At 47.7% G+C, this 26,505-nt stretch overlaps 1 protein-coding gene across 1 annotated transcript in view; it reads left to right on the plus strand.

The window, feature by feature from the left end:
• The window catches only part of LOC142257639 (olfactory receptor 2AP1-like), a 35,784-nt gene extending 9,787 nt beyond the window's left edge, over nt 1–25,997 (plus strand). The window contains exon 2 of the mRNA XM_075329776.1: nt 25,035–25,997. Within this exon, the coding sequence (XP_075185891.1) occupies nt 25,035–25,997 (963 nt within the window). The remainder of the gene's footprint in view (nt 1–25,034) is intronic.
• Nucleotides 25,998–26,505: the final 508 nt, after the last annotated feature.

A 26,505-nucleotide genomic window follows, 5' to 3' on the forward strand; every position in this document is an offset into this window, starting at 1 on the left:
TCAGTGTCATTATCCCTTACCCCATACCTCCCAACCGTCCCGGATACAGCGGGACTTTCACGCTTTACGTTGTTTGTCCCGTTGCCACGATCGGGACGGCCGGCTCCCGGGCTCCGCCCACCCACTCTCTCTCCGCCTCCCTGCTTTTCCCTCCTACCATCCCAGTAGACGTGGCATAACAGAGAGGAGCGCTGCCTGTGCTGCTGCTGGTACAATAAAATCTCCCCAGCGCTGATTTCCCTCCCTCCCCCCCCCTCACCCCCGGCCGGAGCCTCTCTGTGCGGTCGGCCGGCCGCCTGTCTGTGCGGTCGGCCGGCCGCCTTTCTGTGCGGGCGCCCCCCGGCCGCCTGTCTGTGCGGGCGCCCCCCGGCCGCCTGTCTGTGCGGGCGCCCCCCGGCCGCCTGTCTGTGCGGGCGCCCCCCGGCCGCCTGTCTGTGCGGGCTCCCCCCTGCCGCCTGTCTGTGCGGGCGCCCCCCTGCCGCCTGTCTGTGAAGGCGACCGGCCACCTCACTGTGTGGGCGACCGGCCGCCTCACTGTGGCTCCCTGCGTGTCCATGCTGGAGGCCCGCCGGCTGCCTGCGTGTCCATGCTGGAGGCCCGCCGGCTGCCTGCGTGTCCATGCTGGAGGCCCGCCGGCTGCCTGCGTGTCCATGCTGGAGGCCCGCCGGCTGCCTGCGTGTCCATGCTGAATGGGTGTGGATGGGGAGTGGATATGGGCGTGACTGTGAAATGGGTGTGGTTAGGGGGCGTGGCCTAAAAATTTGCCGCAAACTTTGTCCTTCTTTTCCTTCTTTAAAAGTTGGGAAGTATGCCTTACCCCAAGTGTCTGTGTATGTGGAGGGGGGGCCCAGGTCTAAACTTTGCACCGGGGCCCATCCAACTCTAGTTACGCCACTAGTTTGCAGTTAGGTTACACTAAGCATATGTGCTTTCTGTGCCTGTGGAACAGTCGAGATGACAACAACCATTATAAAATTAAACGGTGGCCCAATAGAGATGAACATAAGATTGGTAAGCACAATGTTCAACACGAATCACTTGTCGATCCACTTAAAGTTTATCTTCCACCTCTTCACATTAAACTAGGACTAATGAAAAATTTTGTAGTAGCAATGGATCGTCAAGGGAATGGGTTTAAGTATCTGAAGGAAAAGTTTAGTGCATTGAAAACTGAGGCCAAACTCAAAGCAGGAATCTTTATTGGTCCTGAAATCCACCAACTAATCCATGATGAAATCTTCAAGAAAGAACTCACCCCATTGAACTAACTGCATGGGATGCATTTATATTAGTAGTTCAAAACTTCCTTGGAAACGAAAGAGCAGAAAACTATGCTGAACTAATAGACAATATGCTTCAAGCATACGAAATGCATGGTGCCCGAATGTCATTGAAAATGCATTTCCTACATTCACATCTTGACTTCTTTCCTCCAAATATGGGTAATGTCAGTGACGAACATGGTGAGAGATTCCACCAGGACATTTCTACTAAAGAAAAAAGATACCCAGGTCGCTTTAACCCCAACATGATGGGCGATTACTGCTGGTTTTTGCAACGGGCCACTAGGACCACTCACAAGCGCAAAAGCAAGTGCCTGAAGCACTTTTAAAAGTACTCTGCTGAGTTCAAGGCGATTTCTTAAGCTACTATAAGTGATTTTTAAGTTTATTGGTTTATTTACCTATACTTCTTTTTCAATAAAAATGATAATACATGTTGTGAAACTGTGGGACATAACGATTCTGTATCTTTATTAATTGCTTATTTTAATTTTCACAAAAATTGGAATAACTTAATATCCTGACGTGCTACAAAAAAACTAACTTCAGATTTGGATTCAGCGCATTCGATTTAGTGTAGTGCACATGGTTTTTGCAAAGTAGCAGACAAAAAGTGTTTATTTGTTGTGCTGTGTAATGTAATCTACATTGATCAATATTTACCGTATTTTTCGGACTATAAGACGCACTTTCCCCCCCTCCCAAATATTGGGGGAACGTGGGGGGTGAATCTTATAGTCTGAATGTAGAGCTGCAGGGAATGAGGGTGCTGCGGTGGAGCGGGTCATCGGGGGCATGAGCAGTAGAGATGAGCCACTCCCCTGGAGTTCGAGTTCGGTTCGGTTCGTCGAACGGTGCCCCGTTCGACGAGCCATTCGATGAATCTCTCGAACCCCATTGAAAACAATGGGAGGCAATCACAAACATCTCCCGCCGCTTTTTCATTAGTAATCGCTGCGTCCTCCCGGTAACCACCAGTGATACAGGACCTATCGTGACGTCAAAATAGCCATGTGACCAGTCACGTGTCTATTATCTCATTGGCTACAGACAGGTCACATGGCTTTGACGTCATGCTAGGTCCTGTCATTGCACTCTCCAGTACGCGGTGATCGTTTGTGTATCTCCCTGTACCGGTGACATGCTCTGGCACACAGTCGACTCCCCATTCTGCTTCCCCGTTCCATTATTGACCGGCTGACACCGCTAACAGCCGCAACTGCACCGGGAATCACGTGATCGGAGCACCGTTGCTATGGCAACCCGTCTGTCAGCGGTGACGTTACCGCTATCAGCCAGCAGCACTGATCACTCACGGAGTGAAAAGCCTGCACGGGGAGCAGCATCGTCTTTCTCCCATGCAGTGGTGCTGATGGAGCAGAGCTGCATGTGTTGAAGGAGAAAGAAGACAGAAGACCATGGATCGTGGAGGGCTGACAGGGAGTAATAAACATGGAGTGTCTCAGTGTGTCTGTGTATTTATTTCATAGTTTCATAGTCTTTAAGGTTGAAGGGAGACTCTAAGTCTATCTAGTTCAACCCGTAGCCTAACATGTTGATCCAGAGGAAGGCAAAAAAACCCCAATGTGTCAAATAAGCTCCAATGGGGAAAAAAATTCCTTCCTGACTCCACATCCGGCAATCAGACTAGTTCCCTGGATCAACACCCTGTCATAAAATCTAATATACATAACTGGTAATATTATATTTTTCAAGAAATGCGTTCAGGCTCTGCTTAAATTTTACTAGTGAATCCCTCATTACAACATCATACGGCAGAGAGCTCCATAGTCTCACTGCTCGTACAGTAAAGAATCCTCATCTGTGATTATGAATAAACATTCTTTCCTCAAGACGTAGCGGATGCCCCCGTGTTCCAGTCGCAGGTCTAGGTGTAAAGAGATCTTTGGAAAGGTCTCTGTACTGTCCCCTCATATATTTATACATTGTGATTAGATCCCCCTAAGCCTTTGTTTTTCCTAACTAACTAACCCCAAGTTTAATAACCTGTCTTGGTATTGCAGCCCCCCCCATTCCTCTAATAATCTAGGTCGCTCTTCTATCTACCTGTAAGATTATGCTATTTATAACCTTCTATACTTTTGCTAACAAGAAATGCATCCATTCCTCTCTTAAATTCATTCAGTGAGTTGGCCATCACCACTTCCTCAGGAAGAGAGTTCCAGAGCCTCACTGCTCTTACCGTGAAGAACCCTCTTCTATGCTGATGTAGGAATTTTCTTTCCTCCAATCGATTTCTATTAAAGTATTTTTTCTCTGTGTGGTGTCCTTTTTTAACCCTTTATTGGAGATTCTTAATGGCCGGGTAAAACTTGCCTGACATTAAGAATCTCTGGCTTAATACTAGCTAGTAAAACAAAGCTAGTATTAACTCATTATTACCCAGCAAGCCACCCGGCTTCAGGGCTGCTGGATGAGTTGGACACAGCGCCAGATGATGGCGCTTCTATGAGAGCACCATTTTTTGGGGCGGCTGCGGACTGCAATTTGCAGCAGAGGGGCCCAGAAACCTCGGGCTAACCTGTGCTGCGGATTCCAATCCCCAGCTGCCTAGTTGTACCCGGCTGGACACAAAAATGGGGCGAAACCCACATGTTTTTTTTTTTTTTAATCATTTCATGAAATTCATGAAATAATTAAAAAAAGGGCTTCCCTATATTTTTAGTTCCCAGCTGGGTACAAATAGGCAGCTGGAGGCTGGGGGCAGCCATACCTGCCTGCTGTACCTGGCTAGTATACAAAAATATGGCGAAGCACACGTCATTTTTTTGTAGTTTTTGGCAAAAAAAAAACAATGCATCCTTGGATTTTCCATTGCCAGTGAAGGTAACAACAAGCAATGGGGGTTAGCAGCCAGTAGCTGCTTGGATTACCCTTAGCTAGCAATACAAAAAATGCAGCGGGAGAACATATATTTTTTTTTTAATTATTTATTTAAATAAGTAAAAAAAAAGGGCTTCCCTGTATTTTGATTGCCTGACATCACAGTACTGTAAAAATAAATCATTAAAAAAAGACGTAGCGCTCCGCGGTATTTTTGGTTCTCCACACCCATCTGCCTGGCGTTACCTTGGCTGGCAATCAAAATACAGGGAACCACATTAATTTTTTTTATTTAAAAAAATAGTTAAAAAAAAAATGACGTTGGGTCCCCCCATTTTTGATAGCCAGCTAGGGTAAAGCAGACGGCTGTAGCCTGAAAACCACAGCTGGCAGCTTTACTGTGGTTGGGATCCAATGTGGAGGTCACCCCAGGCTCGTTTTTTATAATTATTTTATAAATAATAATAATTACAGAAAAAAAGTAGGGTCCCCCCCAAATTGGATCACCAGCCAAGGTAAAGCAGACAGCTGTGGTCTGGTATTCTCAGGGTGGGAAGGTCCATAGTTATTGGCCCTTCACAGCCTGAAAATAGCAGGCAGCAGGCGCCCCAGAAGTGGCGCATCCACTAGATGCGCCAATCCTGGCGCTTCACCCCAGCTCATCCCGTGCCCTGGTGCAGTGGCAAACGGGGTAATAAATGGGGTTGATACTAGCTGTAAGGTCACCTGACATCAAGCCCAGCAGTTTGTGGTGTCATGGCGTCTATCACATACCCAGTACCTGACTTTTCCCTGATGAAGCCACTCTGGTGGCGATACGCGTGGGGTTGCCCACTCTGAGCTATTTTTACATGCTTCCTACATGGTAATGGTATCTTTCGGATTCTGTGTTCCCTCTAATTGCCATCCTGTGTCCCATGGTTGCTATGGCTCCAAATATGGTATTTGATGCATGACATACATTTTTCTAATATTGGATGCCATACACCAATGGGGTTCTATGTATTCTCATTCTTACAAACATCTTTGATTTATGTGCAAGCAGCATCATCCTTGTACAAATCGCTATTACTTGTATTTTCTTGCTCAATAGGGCCCAATAGCTATCTTTGATCATTGGCATAACTGAGCCTATTTATTTATAGGTAGGATTGGTGGACATTATTTTCCACCTAACCATCTGGAGGATTGGTAGCCTTATTTATTCATCCCTGCCATGTGTATTTACTATATTGTATATAACATATATTGTTCAGGTCTCCAATCCTCTGCCCTATGTACAGTTAGGTCCAGAAATATTTGGACAGTGACACAAGTTTTGTTATTTTAGCTGTTTACAAAAACATGTTCAGAAATACAATTATATATATAATATGGGCTGAAAGTGCACACTCCCAGCTGCAATATGAGAGTTTTCACATCCAAATCGGAGAAAGGGTTTAGGAATCATAGCTCTGTAATGCATAGCCTCCTCTTTTTAAAGGGACCAAAAGTAATTGGACAAGGGACTCTAAGGGCTGCAATTAACTCTAAAGGCGTCTCCCTCGTTAACTTGTAATCATTGAAGTAGTTAAAAGGTCTGGGGTTGATTACAGGTGTGTGGTTTTGCATTTGGAAGCTGTTGCTGTGACCAGACAACATGCGGTCTAAGGAACTCTCAATTGAGGTGAAGCAGAACATCCTGAGGCTGAAAAAAAAGAAAAAATCCATCAGAGAGATAGCAGACATGCTTGGAGTAGCAAAATCAACAGTCGGGTACATTCTGAGAAAAAAGGAATTGACTGGTGAGCTTGGGAACTCAAAAAGGCCTGGGCGTCCACGGATGACAACAGTGGTGGATGATCGCCGCATACTTTCTTTGGTGAAGAAGAACCCGTTCACAACATCAACTGAAGTCCAGAACACTCTCAGTGAAGTAGGTGTATCTGTCTCTAAGTCAACAGTAAAGAGAAGACTCCATGAAAGTAAATACAAAGGGTTCACATCTAGATGCAAACCATTCATCAATTCCAAAAATAGACAGGCCAGAGTTAAATTTGCTGAAAAACACCTCATGAAGCCAGCTCAGTTCTGGAAAAGTATTCTATGGACAGATGAGACAAAGATCAACCTGTACCAGAATGATGGGAAGAAAAAAGTTTGGAGAAGAAAGGGAACGGCACATGATCCAAGGCACACCACATCCTCTGTAAAACATGGTGGAGGCAACGTGATGGCATGGGCATGCATGGCTTTCAATGGCACTGGGTCACTTGTGTTTATTGATGACATAACAGCAGACAACAGTAGCCGGATGAATTCTGAAGTGTACCGGGATATACTTTCAACCCAGATTCAGCCAAATGCCGCAAAGTTGATCGGACGGCGCTTCATAGTACAGATGGACAATGACCCCAAGCATACAGCCAAAGCTACCCAGGAGTTCATGAGTGCAAAAAAGTGGAACATTCTGCAATGGCCAAGTCAATCACCAGATCTTAACCCAATTGAGCATGCATTTCACTTGCTCAAATCCAGACTTAAGACGGAAAGACCCACAAACAAGCAAGACCTGAAGGCTGCGGCTGTAAAGGCCTGGCAAAGCATTAAGAAGGAGGAAACCCAGCGTTTGGTGATGTCCATGGGTTCCAGACTTAAGGCAGTGATTGCCTCCAAAGGATTCGCAACAAAATATTGAAAATAAAAATATTTTGTTTGGGTTTGGTTTATTTGTCCAATTACTTTTGACCTCCTAAAATGTGGAGTGTTTGCAAAGAAATGTGACAATTCCTACAATTTCTATCAGATATTTTTGTTCAAACCTTCAAATTAAATGTTACAATCTGCACTTGAATTCTGTTGTAGAGGTTTCATTTCAAATCCAATGTGGTGGCATGCAGAGCCCACCTCGCCAAAATTGTGTCACTGTCCAAATATTTCTGGACCTAAATGTATATCAGCATGCTAGAATTACCTTCTAATATACTGGTGCTCCTTTATGCATTATTTATATAACGGTGGTATTTAGCAAAAACATCTACCCACCAGGTTTGGATACCCCTGGACTCTGGTTCATGACATGCATATTTAACCTTCTACATCATGCACACTGGTGCGGTTATGTTGTTATATTTACTCATCCCTGCCATGTGTATTTACTATATTGTATATAACATATATTGTCCAGGTCTCCAATCCTCTGCCCTATGTATATCAGCATGCTAGAATTACCTTCTAATATACTGGTGCTCCTTTATGCATTATTTATATAACGGTGGTATTTACCAAAAACACCTATCCACCAGGTTTGGATATCCCTGGACTTTGGTTCATGACATGCATATTTAATCTTCTACATCATGCGCACTGGTGCGGTTATATTGTTTTGAGTTTATTGGTAAACCATTTATATTACTTATACCGCTTTCCAGTGCAGTGGTGGTCTATCTGGCACTATCTATGATATGGTGTCATTTAGTGATACATAGATCCATTGCCATTGGACATTACCATCTCTGCTTGACATGTGACTTATTTAAATAATGTTTTGATACTAGTGTCTATACCCGGGTCTTGGCAAAAATACTGTATAACAACGTTGGTATATTCTCTTTGATAGGAACACATTGTGATATTTTTCTCTTTCTGATTGTCCACATGTGTGCAATTATACATTCATATACACGGTTCCGTGTGTCTGTACGTATTGTTCTTCTTGTTTCCCATCACCATGGATATTTTGATTCAGCTCTGCTCAGAGTGTGTTGTCCTTCATGTTTTTAATGTTTTTATCTTTGTGTGTTGAATAAAGCCTTATCCTATTTATCCTCATCGTTGTAGTTGGTGTGCCCCTTTTTTGTATGCGGTTTCTTCTCTCTTCCCCACTTTGTCTATCACATACCCGACATCACAAACTGTCAGTACTAACAAAACAAATAGACAAAAAAAATGTATTTGAAAAAACACTCCCCAAAACATTCCCTCTTTCATCAATTTATTGTAAGGAAAAAAAATAAGTTGGTCCCATCATGACTCTGGACCATCTAGAATATGGGGGGACATGCTCAGGGAACCTATCCCCCATTTTCTAGGAGTGCAGACCCTCCATGTGAGGAGTGTGGGTGCAATGAATCTGCACCCACTCTCCCCGGGTCCACAGCAGCAGAGTCCATGTCGTAAGTGTTGCTACCAAAGCTGCAATGCCCTGCTCATGAGGTAAGGGCATGCCTAATCAGGAGAACTATTCTACCTTTCCAAATATTGGTATTTGCTGATATTATTGCTATTTCACCTACTATATATTGGGGATAGGATCTTGGAGATGAAATGCCCCTTTAAGTCCAGTTATCCAGCTGAATGAATACTAAACAACAGAGCCTGCTATTTAGACATGTTTTCTTGTGGCGTATAACGGACTCTCACGTTTGGTAGTCGTTCAGTAGGTCAACTATAAAATGAAATACCTCCATTTGGAAATGTAGTATAGCTCTCCTGATCAACTATATTCCTTACCTCATGAGCAGGGCATTGCAGTAGCTTACAGATGTATGGTTACCACCACTCACTGTGTCTGAACACAGGAAGCTGAGCTGACAGCCACTCTGTGCATGCGGCAGCGTCTATTGTGAAGGAGGGGGCCACGGGGGATCAACACTGCACAGGTACCGTGGGACACCGGGGAACACCAGTGTGGTTATAGGGGGTGACCTGGCAGGGCCTGGGGTGGAGTTTTCTGTCACATGTGTCATGGCACATGCAACAGAAATCAGAGGAGTAGGGTGAATGCGGCCAGCGCGCTGCTGTGCTTGTGGCCATCTTGGATTTCCCGGAGGGGGGCACTTTGGCGACACCGGGGGACCGGAGGGGACCGGGGAGGAGATTTATCTCTCATCTGACATGTTTGTTCATGCCAGATGGGAGATAAATAATTTTTTACCGGCGCTGTCATTTACTGTAACGTGACCATCGGTATACGGTGTATACCGGTGATCACGTGAGCCGGGACCGGAAAAACCGGCCTGAATCATGATCTTCAGGGTCTCAGCTAGCCCTGAAATCCCAGAGATTTTCTGACGCTGAGGGGCGCTATTCACTTATTTCTGCCTGCTGTTTATAAACGGCAGATCAGAATAAGGCTTTATTAACACGACCGATCCGTTTTTGCGGTCCGCAAAAAACGGTCCATTTTTTTCACGGGTGCATCCGTGTGGCATCCGTTTCCGTTCTGTATACAGTCCATAAGTCATCCGCTTGTCATCCGTGTGCCTTCTGTTTTTTTTGCGTATTGCAAAAAAACTGAAGAAGGGAAAATACATAAATTTACCCAGGATCCATAGCTTCAACCTACATGAGGCGGTCACATGTTCACTCCAGTGCCATTTTCTAGAGCTTGTCACAGCGTAGAGCGCTCTGGTGATTTTCCTGTGCTTGTACACTTTATATCAGTCTTTTCTGTCATTATAATGGCAGAAAAACACATCATGTCCCACTCTCCTGCAGTTTGCAATTTTGCACCCTTTGGTGCCTTTCACGTGGCACTAAGGGGTGCTTAGCCTTGTCACCTGGCATCAAGCCCCGGGGTTCGTGAGGTCAGGTGTCTATCAGTACTTGACATCACAAACCCAGGCAGTAATAAAACAAAAATAGACAACAAACACATTTTTATTTGAAAAAACACTCCTCAACACATTCCCTTTTTCACCAATTTATTAGAAAGAAAAACAAATCCAGGTCTGCTGTAATCCAAGGGGTTCCCATGACGATCCATACAATAGTCACTGTCCCAGTCAATGAAGAACAGAATGTTCCCCATTGGCTAGGAGAGCAATGCAGTGACCTGAGCTAACATCAATAGGTCAGCCCAAGTCACTGCAGGGCATGACAAGTGCTGCTGTAAGGAGCGAGGTACATTACCTGCAATGACGATCTACTGCCCTGCTGATAGCAGAGGTGTCACTGACTTCAATGACCGCCGCCTTCACAGCCAAGTATCGTGGGAGCCTGTGACGTCACCACTAGTCACAGTCTTGGGTCGGCAGCGAGAGGAGGAGATGGGACAAGCGGCGGCTATGGACGACAGTGACAGCGCCTTCAGTCGGGAGGGCAGGACTTCATCACCGCAGGTAAGCCGAGCGGGGCCATGTGTGCGGAGTGCGAAGTGGGTGGAGCCAAGCGGAGAAATGTGTGCGGAGTGTGAGGTGGGTGGAGCCAAGCAAGGTAATGTGTGCGGAGTGCGAGGTGGGTGGAGCCTAGCGGGGTAATGTGTGCAGAGTGCGAGGTGGGTGGAGCTAAGCAGGGTAATGTGTGCAGAGTGCGAGGTGGGTGGAGCTAAGCGGGGCAATGTGTGTGGAGTGCGAGGTGGGTGGAGCCTAGCGGGGCCATGTGTGCGGGCGGCGGAGTGCGAAGTGGGTGGAGCCTAGCGGGGCCATATGTGCGGGCGGCGGAGTGCAAAGTTGGGGGAGCCTAGCGGGGCCATGTGTGCGGGCGGCGGAGTGTGAAGTGGGTGGAGCCTAGCGGGGCCATGTGGCGCTGAGAACGTCAGTGCCGGGGACTGCATGGCTGGGGACAAGTGAGTGTGAGTGTGTGTGTGTTTACATGCCGCGTGCAGGAGGGGGCGGAGCCCAGCGGGGATGTGTCGGCTGCCTGCACACATAACCAGGGTAAATATCGGGTTACCAAGCAAAGCGCTTTGCTTGGATACCCGATATTTATCTTGGATACCAGCTTACCGCAGGCTGCCAGCGATGGCTCCCTGCACACTGTAGCTGTAAAAAGCCCTGTTTTTGGTGATAGAGCCGTTCTCGTAACGTAACTCGAACTGTCGAGCTTTTAGCAAAAAGCTCGAGTTCGATCTCGAGCATCCCCAAAATCACTCGAACATGAAATTGGAATCACTCGAACATGAACCTCGAACATTGCTTATCTCTAATGAACAGGCTGTAGCAGCATCTGCCGTGACCACGTGGGCCCGCTCATTTCATATGCACGACCATCCTCCCGCCCATTTCTAAGCGCTGAAGCCGGCACTGACAGGTAAGCGGGATGATGGGCGGGGGATGCGTGTTACGAACTGGCACCGCCATAGCCGCAAGCAGCCTGCTGCGGTTCCTGTTACGCCCAGGCGCCGGCTGCCGTTCTTGGCCGTGCCTCGGGTCATCCAGTTGGCTGCTCCTTCCACCACGTCTAATTGTGGAGAGGCGGCTAGTGCGCATGCGTGCGCTGATTTACCCCAGCCAGAGTCTAAGCCTGGTGTTTTGCCTAGTGAGCATGCTCAGCTTGATTGTGTTATGTCTGAGACTAAGTCCTCAGTTCAGGATACTGAGCATGCTCCCACAATTAACCCTAACAGCCTCTTTGCACAGGTACTTGGACTTCATGCTGTGTCTAAGTTCTGGGATGTGCCTACTGAGCATGCTCAAACTGATAGTCTGCTTTCTGAGCCTGTTGCTCAGGCTACTGAGCATGCTCAGGCACTTAGTGCATCAAAGGCTAGGTCCGGTAAGGACCTCACTGAGCATGTCCGTGAGGTGGCAGGCCCTGATAGGGCAGAGGGTGTCAGGTGTCCTGATGACATGGCAACTCCGGACTGGCTCGCAGAGGCCCGCCCCTATGATCTGGCACCTCACCATTGGTCGTCAGACGATGACTGGTGAAGTGTTTGGGGCATGGCTGCCATGAGGTCATCAATGACATGGCGGTTCCGGATAGGTCGCATGTGACGTCACTGATGACATGGCACTCTGCTATTGGACCTTGGTGGTTCTACCCTGGGTTTGGGGCGGACCCAGGTTATAAAAGGGGCTGGAGACAACATGGTGGTGCGTAGTCTTCATTTAGAGTTCTTGGTGGCATAAGCCTTGTTGGAAGCGGTAGGTAGGGCTAGGAGAACGGTGCCTGTCACGCCAAGATTCGTGGCTCAGCACATGAGGGTCAGGCGCCGTGCTTCCTTGCTACCGTTCCTGTTGTGCTAGAGCAGTCCAGTGGCATTAACTGGGCTGCGGCTGCTGCGTCACCTGTTCAGTTGTGCCTCCTACGCACACGGTTAGAATAGCTGTCCGAGAGTGCCTTCTACACACATGGACAGTGTACCTGCTGCGCCACCTGTCCGGTTGTTCCCTCTACGCGCACGGACAGCGCACCCCAGAACCCCTGTGAAGTTAACAGGGTGTTCCTGGATTGGGTGTGTGAGCCCTATTATCCTCCTTGGCTTCCCAGTCAAATGCTACTGGTGTGACTATCTGGTCTGACGTGTCCTTTAGACACGTGGCCAGTCGAGTGGTGGCCAGAAACGCTAATCGAAGGACCGCTCGGCCTGATGTGTCTTACACACGTGGCCGACAGGGCGCTGTCGCAGCGGTCTTCTCGGTCAACGTTAACTGGTTACCATCCGGCCTGGCGTGTTCCTACACACATGGTCGGAGTAGCGTCCTCTCCACCGAAACGCTAACTGGGTTGTCGTCCGGTCTGACGTGTCCCTACACACGTGACTGGTTCCTTGAGTTATCTCAGAGCCATCCAGCTCTATAGTCTCCACCTAACCCACAGGGTGCCAGCAGCTTCATTACCATCTGGAGCACGGTGGGCCCCGACTGGCGATTGGGATATATACCCCTGGTCCTAATCTGCCGGTCCCCCCGTAACAGTAAGACTGCGCCAAGGTCTGGCTGGCATGGCGGAGATGGAGCAGCTACGTCAGTTCAAACTGCAGCTTGATGCCAGAGTGAGGTCTCTGGAGAAGTCTGCTCTCGCTGCTGATATGGATGACGTGGTGGCTCAAGCGGCTGCAATGGTGTCCGTCACCAAGCCTACTCCAACCCTCCCTCACCTCTTGCTGCCAAACAAGTTTACGGGGAACAGCAAGGCATGTAGGGGATTCGAGAACCAGTGCTCAGTCCATCTAGAGCTGTTGGCTGCACGGTTTCCTACTGAGAGGTCGAAGGTGGGGTTTATCATCTCCTTGCTCTCTGATAGAGCATTGGAGTGGGCTACACCATTGTGGGAGAGGAATGACCCCGTAGTACAGGACTTTAACTAGTTTTTGGAGTCCTTGCGGCAAGTGTACCTGGGGCCTCAGGTCACTCACGACTCGGCCCTACAGCTACTGACTTTGGAGCAGGGGCGTACCTCCTCAAGTCAATACGCTGTGCGTTTCAGGACACTTGCTGCAGAACTGGGGTGGTCAGAAAGTACTCTCATTCCACTGTTCTGGAGTGGATTAGCCTCGCACGTGAAGGACGCATTAGCGTCGCGTGAGGTACCAACTACCCTTGAGGGCCTCATGACTCTGGCTACCCGCATTGACCTGCGGACCTCCGAACGTCAGCTGGAGTGCAGGTCAGAGGGTCGTTCAGCCACTGTAGTGGTCTCTCCTACTGCACCTCCCTTAGAGGACGTCTCTGTCCCTATGGACAGATGCTGGGGATAGTTTCATCTCCTCCTCTTTTGCCCGGCGGCATGCCATCCCGCTGGTGCAAATGCCAAGGCCAGTGAGAGTCCGTGTGGTGGATGGGTCCTTGTTGCCCAAAGTAATTCACCAGCGGACAGTGCCCATTACCCTTGCCATGTCATCTGGGCATAGGGAGACCATTTCATTTCTGGTTCTCCGTAAGGGTGCAGATGATATTCTGCTGGGTATTCCTTGGTTGAAGCGGCATTCCCCACATATCGACTGGTCATCTGTGGTGATTACGCAGTGGAGCGAGTCTTGTAGCTCCCACTGCATCTCTCCATCGTCCGCCCGTCGCTAAGTGGTATCGGTGGCGACTATAGACCATTTGAGTGGGAGGGCCGCTAGGGGGAAGGGGTACTGTTACGAACCGGCGCCGCCATAGCCGCAAGCAGCCTGCTGCAGTTCCTGTTGCGCCCAGGCGCTTGCTGCCGTTCTTGGCCGTGCCTCGGGTCGTCCAGTTGGCTGCTTTTTCCACCACGTCTAAGTGTGGAGAGGCGGCTAGTGCGCATGCGTGCGCCGATTTACCCCAGCCAGAGTCTAAGCCCGGTGTTTTGCCTAGTGAGCATGTTCAGCCTGATTGTGTTATGTCTGAGACTAAGTCCTCAGTTCAGCATACTGAGCATGCTCCCACAATTAACCCTAACAGCCTCTTTGCACAGGTACTTGGACTTCATGCTGTGTCTAAGTTCTGGGATGTGCCTATTGAGCGTGCTCAAACTGATAGTCTGCTTTCTGAGCCTGTTGCTCAGGCTACTGAGCATGCTCAGGCACTTAGTGCATCAGAGGCTAGGTCCGGTAAGGACCTCACTGAGCATGTCCATGAGGTGGCAGGCCCTGATAGGGCAGAGGGTGTCAGGTGTCCTGATGACGTGGCAACTCCGGACTGGCTCGCAGAGGCCCGCCCCTATGATTTGGCACCTCACCATTGGTCGTCAGACGATGACTGGTGAAGTGTTTGGGGCGTAGCTGCCATGAGGTCATCAATGACGTTTCGGTTCTGGATAGGTCGCATGTGACGTCACTGATGACATGGCACTCTGCTATTGGACCTTGGTGGTTCCACCCTGGGTTTGGGGTGGACCCAGGTTATAAAAGGGGCTGGAGACAACATGGAGCTGCGCAGTCTTCATTTAGAGTTCTTGGTGGCATAAGCCTTGTTGGAAGCGGTAGATAGGGCTAGGCGAACGGTGCCTATCACGCCAAGATTCGTGGCTCAGCACATGAGGGTCAGGTGCCTTGCTTCCTTGCTACCGTTCCTATTGTGCTAGAGCAGTCCAGTGGCGTTAACTGGGCTGCGGGTGCTGCGTCACCTGTTCAGTTGTACCTCCTACGCACACGGACAAAATACCTGTTGCGTCCCCTGTCCGAGAGTGCCCTCTACGCACACGAACAGTGTACCTGCTGCGCCACCTGTCCGGTTGTGCCCTCTACGTGCACGGACAGCGCACCCCAGAACCCCTGTGAAGTTAACAGGGTGTTCCTGGATTGGGTTTGTGAACCCTATTATCCTCCACGGCTTCCCAGTCAAATGCTACTGGTTTGACTACCTGGTCTGACGTGTCCTTTACACACGTGGCCAGTCGAGTGGTGGCCAGAAACGCTAATCGGAGGACCGCTCGGCCTGATGTGTCTTACACACGTGGTCGACAGGGCGCTGTCGCAGCGGTCTTCTCGGTCAACGCTAACTGGTTACCATCCTTCCTGATGTGTTCCTACACACGTGGTAGGAGTAGCGTCCGCTCCACCGAAACGCTAACTGGGTTGTCGTCCGGTCTGACGTGTCCCTACACACGTGACCAGTTCCTTGAGTTATCTCAAAGCCATCCAGCTCTATAGTCTCCGCCTAACCCACAGGGTGCCAGCAGCTCCATTACCATCTGGAGCATTGTGGGCCCCGACTGGCGATTGGGATATATACCCCTCGTGCTAATCTGCCGGTCCTTGCGTAACAATGTGCGCATAGTAAACAGCCGGCCCGCATGATCACCCCTGGTAACTACAGCCTGGATTGATCATGTGCGGCTGTATTCACTGCCCCCCGCCCATAATTATCAGTGCAGGGTGCAGTGAATTAGTACACTCACCGACAACGATCCTTGCAGCACCGCGATCTCGTCCTGTCTGCCGGCCGCGCCTGTGTGTGGAGACTAGTGGTGCTCACAGGGATGATGTCATCGCTGTGCGCATGTGTCCACACGCAGCCGCGGCCAGCACGGACAGGAGAACGAGCGATATTGCAGGGAGCGTGGCCGGCTCCACACAGGTAAGCGGCGCTACTGCCAGCATTGACAGGAGGAGGAGCGATGCTACGTGGAGCAAGAAAAGGTGAGCATAAACATTTATTTTTTTTGTGTGCCACAGGATGCGGCCACATAGCAGAATAGAGGTATATAGCAGGATGACGGCATATACCAGGATGGGTGTATATAGCAAGGTGGGGGTATATAGCAGGATGATGACATATAGCAGGATGGGGGTATATAGCAGGATGGGGTTATATAGCAGGATGCGGCCATACACCAAGATGGGGTATATAGCAGGATGCGGCCATATGCCAGGATTGGGTATATAGCAGGATGCGGCCATATGCCAGGATGGGAGCACATACCAGGATGGCAGTATATAGCAGGATGACAGCTATACCAAAATGAGGGACATATACTGTATATACAAGACAGGAGGATCATTACCAGGATGGGGTACCCTAGTAGAGAATTTGGGGAGATTACCCCCATAACAGTGTCAGCGGCAGATCCTCGCCCCATAACAATGTCATGACCACATTTTTTGCTTAAAATTTTATTTTCCTATGTTTCTCCTCTAAAACCAGGGTGCGTCTTATGGTCTGTGTGTCTTATAATCCAAAAAATACGGTAAAGGTTTTGTGTAACATGTGCATCATGTCACTAAAACAGTGTTTTACAAAATATCCTAAGTTTATCAACATAAAACCTTTATTTTGCCCAAAACGTGATGATCATAATTAGAGAACAGGAATGACTGTAGCACAGAAAGAGATTATAACTAAATTTTCTGAAGGTAACAGTCACAATCAGTAGGGTATGTACAAGCTGTGAATGACTTCAGCACATCTACGGCCACAGGACATCACTAGTCTCTCATACTGCTCTGGTGGGATTTTGGTTCTCTCTTATTCCAGTCTTTTCCACAGTTCTTTGACTGTTTTGAGTTTCTTAGCCATAACTTTGTCACCAAGGATTTTCCAGAGGTTTTTCTATTGGGGTTAGATCAGGACTCTGGGCTGACCCAAATAAATTATACTTGATTTCATCTCTAAAATGAACTGTGGATACTTCTTTTCGGTCCACATAACATGCTCCTCACCAAACGTGAGTCTAGCCTGCTGATTCTTTCTGCTAATGAGAGGTTTGGTCACTGCAGAGTGGGCTTTCAGTCCAAATGCTCTTAAACGTTATGACACTGTATAACGAGACAGATCCTTACCCTGTTAAGTGCTGAACTGGTGAGCAATTCCAGCTGCAGTGTTGAAATGATTACCAATGGAGATTCTCTGCATTATCCTGTCCTCTCTTGCGAGAGCAACCAGCCTTCTTGGGGAACTTGAAAGAGTTTGTGATGTTGTAAAGATACAATATTCACGAAATCATAGACTTGGAATGACCAACTTCTCTTTTTATGGGTGATAGGGTCACCCCTTTCTCTTTTAGCTCGATAATCTGCTGCTGGAGGGTTTCAGTCACTTTGGAACGGCACACCATTTTTGCAAAGTCAGTGCAAACTGGAAAGTTAGGCTACCAGTTACCTAGGGTTTGTCAGGTAATTAAGGAAATTAGCACCAGGTGCCAGATTAACACCAATAACTTGTAGGTGTCTGAAAGTGTTCTCTAATTTTGATACATGTTATTTTTCATTTACCTCATTTACATTTTTATTATTTGCTTTACAATAAATTCAACTTATGAAATAAGCGGAAAATCCTGTGAGTTTCCTCATGTTAGGATATAATCACATAGGACGACACAATGAACACAACATTTAGGAAATTGTGTGTTGTTTTCTAATTTTGATCTCCAGTGTAATGTGTAAATTTTTGGATAAATAATAGATTTTAACCTCTTCATGACATATGAGGTATATTTACATCATAGGTCATGTCTCTTGCTTTGATGTAGGCTCACACCCTGAGCCCACATCATTTGCTGCAAATGAGGACTAATCTGATCAGCCAACATGTGCCTTTAAATTCTGCTTTTACTTTCTACATTTTTCTGAATGCCGGATGTAACTCACACCGACAAGAATCATGTAATTCTTTGCTCCTATCGGCAGCCTGTGAAATCATTGCGGGACGCTGTTGGGTTGACATAACAACTGGAGGTCAGCTGATGATCCCTGTGTCTTTCATTATGATCCTCCTGTGACTTCCGGCTGCAAGACCTTGTAACACCAATGAGGAACATGACAGGGAGGGAAATTAGTTAATTTTGCACAATTTGGCCATTTTCACTTAGGGGTGTACTCCCATTTTCTGTCAGCAGTTTAGACATCATTGGCTGTGTGTTAAGTTATTTACAGGACACCAAATTTACACTGTTATACAAGCTGCACACTGACACTGTACATTGTATCACAGGGTCAGATCCTCAGTGCTGTCCCATGAAAAGATAAAATAACTAGAGATGAGCGATGTTCGAGTTGAACGGTTCACCAATTTCACGTTCGAGTGATTTTGGGGGATGTTCGAGTCGTTCGATGAACTCAAACGATTTACTAAAAGTTCGGCAATTCGAGTTACGTTCGAGAACGGTTCGATCACCAAAAGCGTGGCTTTTCACAGTAAGGCTATGTGCGCACGTTGCGTATCTGCATGCGCCCCCACTCCCCAGCACAATCTCTTTCTCTCTTTCCTACTCACCGATCAGCTGCACGGCTGTCACAAGTCTCCGGGGGCTTTTCCTCTTTTGAAAATGGCTGCCGCTTCATTATTCAATCAGGTATTCCGTGCCTTCCCCGCCCACCGGCACCCATGATTGGTTGCAGTAAGACACGCCCCCACGATGAGTGACAGCTGTCACTGCAACCAATCACAGCCGCCGTCGGGCGGCTCTATATCGTGCAGTAAAATAAATAAATAATTAAAAAAAAAATGTGGTCCCCCCAATTTTGATACCAGCCAGGATAAAGCCACACAGCTGGAGGCTGGTATTGTCAGGATGGGGAGCGCCACGTTATGGGGAGCCCACCACCCTAACAATATCACCCAGCAGCCGCCCGGAATTGCCGCATCCATTAGATGCGACAGTCCCGGGACTCTACCCAGCTCATCCCGAATTGCCCTGGTGCGGTGGCAATCGGGTTAATAACGGGGTTAATCATGACAAGCGTCTCCCCGAGACACCTTCCATGATTAACCTGTAAGTGAAAGTAAAGAAAAACACACAGCGAAAAATCCTTTATTTGGAATAAAGGACAAAAAACACCTAATTTACCTCTTTATTAATCCCCAACCAACAATCCAGGTCCGAAGTAATCCACACGACACTGTCAGCTCTGCTACATGAAGATGACAGTAAGTCCCGTAGAACACATGTGACCTCTGCACATAGCACCTGAAGTGAGCCGCGCTGTCACCAGAGACTTCACCCTGCAATGCAGAGGTCAAGATAACCAAATCTTCCTATGTTTCTCATTAAAGCCAGTGGCTCAATGGTTGGAGCTCTCGCCTAAGAAGCATTAGTTCATGAGTTCAAGTCCTGGCCGCCCCGGTAAAGAATTTAATTTATTTTTAATTTTAAATTATAATTATTATTTATTTATAATTATAATTTAATTTAATTATGCACTGAGGGGAGGATGATGGGGGTTGTAGAGTCTGCGTATGTGCGGTGATGATGGGGGTTGTAGTGCCTGCGTGTGTGCAGTGATGAGTGCGGTACTGCCGGTGTTTGACCGCCCGTCCATCCGGCCGGCCGGCCGTCGTCTGCCCACCCATCCGTCCGTCCATCCATCCATCCGCCCATCCATCCATCCTTGCAGCTGAACAATTTGCTTCTAGATTCTCAACTGCAGTAAAGAGGTAAAGATTACCAAATCTTCCTATGCTTTTCATGAGAGGCAGTGGCTCAATGGATAGAGCTCCTGCCTAAAGGAGAGTTAGTTAACGAGTTTGTGTCCCGGCCGACCCGGTAAAGAATTTAATTTATTTTTAAATTATAATTATTATTTAATTATAATTAATTTATGCACTGAGGGGAGGAGCCGGACATCAGCTGTGAGCCGCAGGACACACCTCTAAAATCGGACCAGTTCATGGAATGAGGCTGCATTGCTCTCTTCTCTCTCTCTCTCTCCCTCTCTCTTTTTCTCTCTCTCTCTCTTTCTCTCGCTCTCTTCCTCTCTCTCTCTTTCTCTCTTTCTTTCTCTCTCTTTTCTCTCTTTCTTTTCTCTCTCTCTCTTTTCTCTCTCTCTTCTCTCTCTCTTCCTTCTCTCTCTCTTAGACCTGGTGATGATCAGCTGATGCGGTCACCTGACGGCATCAGCTGACACTGTAAGTCGAGCGGTGAGGCCAGCTTTTTACCGCCCGGCCGGCTAAACTATCAGCTGCTGCTGTCGGACATGAGTCTGCACAGAAGTGTGTAGTTTGTTTTTTGGGGGGTTTTTTTGCACTGATGCATCAGCTGATTGTATAAAAGCCGTTTATACAATCAGCTGCTGTGTCATGTGATTCAGGCCCTTTAACCTGACACATCATCTGATCGATTTGCCTTGGAGCAAACCAATCAGATGATATTGGATCCGGATTGGACGGTGCGGAACCCTTGACCCAGGATTACTGCGGAGGGGGGTTCTTTATTTCAATGAAGATGGAGTCACTAATTGTGTTGTGTTTTATTTCTAATAAAAATATTTTCTGTGTGTTGTGTTTTTTTTTATCTGTACTAGAAATTCATGCTTGCCATGTCTAATATTGGCGTGACACCATGAATTTCGGGCTTATGGCCAGTAGATAATATACAGCTATCCCTAACCCCATTATTACCCAGCGAGCCACCCGTCACCAGGGCAGCTGGAAGAGTTGGAAACAGCACCAGAAGATGGCGCTTCAATGAAAGCGCCATTTCCTGGGGCGGCTGCGGACTGCAATTCGCAGCAAGGGTGCCCAGAAAGCTTGGGCACCCTGAGCTGCGGATTCCGATCCCCAGCTGCCTAGTTGTACCTGGCTGGACAGAAAAATTGGGCGAAGCCCACGTCATTTTTTTTTTAATTATTTCATGAAATTTATGAAATAATTAAAAAAACAAAAGGGCTTCCCTATATTTTTCGTTCTTAGCCGGGTACAAATAGGCAGCTGGGGGTTGGAGGCAGCTTGTATCTGCCTGCTGTACCTGGCTAGCATACAAAAACATGGCAAAGACCATGTAATTTTTTTTGGGGGGGGGGCAAAAAACCCCTGCAGACAGTCCTGGATGGAGTATGCTGAGCCTTGTAGTTCTGCAGCTGCTGTCTGTCTGTATGGAGGAGAGCAGACATCAGCTGCAGAACTACAAGGCTCAGCATGCTTCATTAACTAGTGTATGCAGGAGAGCAGACAGCAGCTGCAAAACTACAAGGCTCAGCATACTCCATCCAGGACTGTACGCAGGAGTTTTTTCCCCCCAAATAAATGACGTGGGCTTCGCCGTATTTTTGTATACTAGCCAGGTACAGCAGGCAGGTACGGCTGCCCCCAACCCCCAGCTGCCTATTTGTACCCAGCTGGGAACTAAAAAAAAAATAGGGAAGCCCTTTTTTTTATTATTTCATGAATTTCATGAAATAATTAAAAAAAAAATCGACATGGGCTTCGCTAAATTTTTGTGTCCAGCCAGGTACAACTAGGCTGCTGGTTATTGGAATCCGCAGCACAGGTTGGCCCGAGGTTTCTGGGCCCCTCTGCTGCGAATTGCAGTCCGCAGCCGCCCAAGAAAATGGCACTTTCATAGAAGCGCCATCATCTGGTGCTGTATCCAACTCTTCCAGCAGCCCTGAAGCCGGGTGCCTTGCTGGGTTAATACTAGCTTTGTTTTACTAGCTAGTATTAAGCCAGAGATTCTTAATGTCAGGCAAGTTTGACCTGGCCATTAAGAATTTCCAATTAAGGGTTAAAAAAAAGACACCACACAGAGAAAAAATACTTTAATAGAAATAAATACACAGACACACTTAGAGACAACATGTTTATTACTCCCTATCAGCCCTCTACGATCCTGGTCTTCTGTCTTTTTTCTACTTCAACCCATGCAGCTCTGCTACATCAGACAGCACTGCATGGGAGGAAGACACTGCTGCTTCCCGTGTAGTCTAATTACTCAGTGAGAGTGAGCAGGGGCTGCGAGCTGTAAGCAGTGATGTCACCGCTGACAGGCGGGTTACCATAGCAACGGTGCTCCGATCACGTGATTCCCAGTGCCGCTATTCACCGGCTGTGGCAGCCAGTCCTTGCATGTGGGCTGACTCTGTAAAGAGCGACCACATGCAGGAACAGGGAAGCTGACCATGTGCCAGAGCATCTCGCCGGTACACGGAGATGCACAAATGAGCATCGTGTATGGGAGAAATGCACTGACAGGACCTAGCATGACGTCTAGCCATGTGACCAGTCTGTAGCCAATAAGATGATAAACACGTGACTGGTCACATGCTTTTTTGACGTCACAGAAGGTCCTATCATCAGTGCTGGTTACCGGGAGGACGCAGTGATTATCGGAAGGGAAAGCGGCGGGTGACAGAGTGCAGGATGCGTCGCGGGAGCCTGTAAGTGTTCTGGCAATGTTTATTAACTGTATGTGTACGTGTATAATGTGTTTTTATGTGTTTGTGTTTGCCTGCCATTGTTTTCAATGGGGTTCGAGTTGGTTTGTCGAACATTCGTCGAACGTTCCACAAACCTGTCCTCTGTTCAACGAACTGAACCAAAATTGAACTCTAGTGGGTGGCTCATCTCTAATAATCACATATTTAAAAAAATGTGAGGTGTGCATACTTGATAAAAATGGACATTATGTCTTTCGGTTGAGTATATACATTGGCATATTCACAGTAAAACATACCTAACTTCAATCGTACAGCCAGTCTCTGATCTATGCTGCCCGTGGTTGGGGCAGCATTTATCTGATAACAGGTATGTCGCCCGCCCCAGGGATGTTGTTCCTCTTCAGGGACGCCACAGGGATTCTTTAGTATGGCAACAGGTACTGTCAGTTTTGTATATGTGTCGTGACACCACTCACAGTTTGCAGTCAGGGATATAGATGACCGCCACTGCAGATTTTACGAGCGTCTGGGGCTGATGGGTTCTGCAGTCAGACGATGTAGCTTCCTGTGAGCGAGGCAGACCCCAGGGGCACCCGAGTGAGCAGAGTAGTGGGTCCGTAATAACACAGGCTGAGTCCATAAGTCTTTTAACTGCTTTTTACTCACTTTGATGTTGCTGTGAGCTGACCTGGGCGTTGCTGTGATGAACCAGGTAAGAACCAGGGGCTCCTTTGGGCCAGTCTGAGGGTAACCAGTTAGCTCGCCTTCCTAGCACTTCTGTGTTCGGATCAGCCCCTGACTTGAAGTACCATGGGGGTCTATCCAGGGAGTCGCAGCAAGAAGGCCTGCGGAGACACCATCACATGTTTCTCAACGCTGGCAGGAAACTAGCCAGGTCTTTCACCGGGAAGGAACAACCACGGGAAGGGCAGTCTCCAGTCAAGGAGACCACCTATGCCAAACATGGTATCCATCCACAGACAGCCGTTTCGGGGTATTTGCCCCTCATCAGTGTGGAGTAGGAATCTGGCTAGTGGGAGCATTGCCTAGTAAAAGACTATGTGAGCAAGGATGGTTGACCTTAGGGAGATCACCATCCACCACTGCGGAGACACCATCACGTGTTTCTCAACGCAGTGATTCTAGAGCAATGCCCTCTGGGAAATATTCAAAGCAAGAAGGCCTGCAGAGACACCATCACATGTTTCTCAACGCTGGCAGGAAACTAGCCAGGTCTTTCACCGGGAAGGAACAATCACGGGAAGGGCAGTCTCCAGTCAAGGAGACCACCTATGCCAAACATGGTATCCATCCACAGACAGCCGTTTCGGGGTATTTACCCCTCATCAGTGTGGAGTAGGAATCTGGCTAGTGGGAGCATTGCCTAGTAAAAGACTATGTGAGCAAGGATGGTTGACCTTAGGGAGATCACCATCCACCACTGCAGAGACACCATCACGTGTTTCTCAACGCAGTGATTCTAGAGCAATGCCCCCTGGGAAATATTCAAAGCAAGAAGGCCTGCAGAGACACCATCACATGTTTCTCAACGCTGGTAGGAAACTAGCCAGGTCTTTCACTGGGAAGGAACAATCACAGGAAGGGCAGTCTCCAGTCAAGGAGACCACCTATGCCAAACATGGTATCCATCCACAGACAGCCGTTTCAGGGTATTTGCCGCTCATCAGTGTGGAGTAGTCTTTTACTAGGCAATGCTCCCACTAGCCAGATTCCTACTCCACACTGATGAGGGGCAAATACCCCGAAACGGCTGTCTGTGGATGGATACCATGTTTGGCATAGGTGGTCTCCTTGACTGGAGACTGCCCTTCCCGTGGTTGTTCCTTCCCGGTGAAAGACCTGGCTAGTTTCCTGCCAGCGTTGAGAAACATGTGATGGTGTCTCCACAGGCCTTCTTGCTTTGAATATTTCCCAGGGGGCATTGCTCTAGAATCACTGCGTTAAGAAACACGTGATGGTGTCTCCGCAGTGGTGGATGGTGATCTCCCTAAGGTCAACCATCCTTGCTCACATATCCAGGGAGTCGCGACTGCCTTTTCTCCCCTGTGTTTGGCCCGTTTGTCAGCAGCGTGGACCAGGTGAGATGGCTTCAAGCTCTGTCTCCTTATGGGTTCCTGTGTTGCTGCTGAGGCTCAGACTCTGTGTGGTTGGTGAAGTACTTGTGGTTCCCCTCACCGGTAGGATTAGCAGACAGTTAAACTAGAGTCTGCTCTAGGGACCTGTCCCCATATGTGCCTTGTCATCAGGAGCACCTCTTTCCTCTGTCTCTCGGTGACCGTTCTCCCCTGCCAACCGTCACTACACCGCACAGGGTCTGACTAGTGGCCACACGCATATCCAATAGCGACCGCCGCTCACCACTACCAGACTGGCTCGCTCCACTCTTTTCCTAACAACCTCTGCACTTTAGCTCTCAGCCTCTCTGCTCCACCCCTTGATAAGATTTGAAAGCTAGCTTCCTCTGGAGACTACCCAAGGGTCCCCTCTAAAGTTCTGGGAGACCTGGTTGCTATGTGTCTCTGCATACACACCTCGTTCTGGCCCTTAGGATTAGCTGGAAGTACTGTCCCAGCATGAGTGCAGTACTCAGTGGTGCCTGACCGAGTTAGGGGCACCAGATTGGTTTTAAGATATTGTAGATACTCTACATTGTTTACCTAACAATTTTTTCTTTTTTTTAATAGGGATTTGTTCTTTACAAACTCCATAACTACAATAAGACGATGGTAACGGAATTCTTACTTCTGGCCTTCGCTGATTTACACAATCTACAAATTTTGCTTTTTGTATTTGTCCTATTGGCGTATTTATCCTGTGTTGTGGGGAACAGCGTCATCCTTGTCTTAGTAAGATGTGAGCGTTCACTTCATACACCAATGTACTTTTTTATTGCCATCTTTGCTCTTCTGGAGATATTATTTGTATCTGTCATCATTCCTAAACTTCTACTTACTTTAATTGAAGGAAACAGGAAAATATCGTTCATTGGATGTTTTGCCCAATTTTATACATTTGGATCTTTGGGAGTAGCAGAAAGTTATCTTCTAGTAGTTATGGGTTTTGATCGTGATTTAGCAATTAACAAACCCTTGCACTATTCCAGGATAATGAACAATTCTTTATTTGTTGAACTTGCAGTTGCCTCTTGGGTTATTGGACTCATCGTCAATGGCATACCTGTGACAGTAACAGCTGAGTTGGATTTTTGTGGACCCAATGAAATCAATCATTACTTATGTGATTTTGCTCCATTACAAAATCTAGCATGTTCTGATCCCACCACCAGCAATTTGGTCACAAGTGTAGCAGCTGCAATTGGGAGCCCTCTTCCATTCCTGATCATTTTAGGATTTTATATCCACATCATTACCCTTATCTCAAAAATTAAAAGCACCAGAGGCAAGCAGAAAGCCTTCTCCACCTGCTCATCCCACCTCACTGTAGCCTGCTTGTTCTATGGATCGACCACTATTGTGTATGTTAAACCCAAAGGCAATCAACATGACCGGTTCATTGCTCTCATATACACTGTCATTGTCCCATTTTTAAATCCATTTATTTATACTCTGAAGAACCAGGATGTCAAAACAGCTCTAAAAAATTTGAAACTATTAAAATTCCTTGGTCAGATTAGGACTAGGACTTAGACATTGTGATGATCACAACCCATGTAAGGGCCCCCACTGCCAGCGGTTTATTTCAGTTGAATGATTTATAGCACCGCACAGACACAAGTTCTCTGCAGAGTTATACCAATGGGAAGCCACTGGCCAGTTAGAGGCCAGCAGCTGACGTCGGTCTATGACCTCAGCTGCTTATCTCTGATTGGCCGGCGGCTACCGTTTATATAGCTGTGGACATTACTACAAGGGGACAAGGATGGGCACAATACTACAGGGGACAAGGATTGGCTCATTATTACAGGATGGGAGAAACGAAGGGCACATTACTACAAAATGGAGACAAGGATGGGTACATTACTACAAGATGGGGACAAGGATGAGCACATAAAAAGGGGACTAAGACAGGGGACATTTCTACAAGAAGAGGACCAGCATGGGCACATTACTACTGGACAACAAGGATGAGCACAATACTACAGGGGACAAGGATGAGCACGTGGCAGTACTACAGGATGGGGACAAGGATGGGCAC

The sequence above is a fragment of the Anomaloglossus baeobatrachus genome, chromosome 12 (genome assembly GCF_048569485.1).
Source record: "Anomaloglossus baeobatrachus isolate aAnoBae1 chromosome 12, aAnoBae1.hap1, whole genome shotgun sequence".
In the NCBI taxonomy this organism is placed as follows: domain Eukaryota; kingdom Metazoa; phylum Chordata; class Amphibia; order Anura; family Aromobatidae; genus Anomaloglossus; species Anomaloglossus baeobatrachus.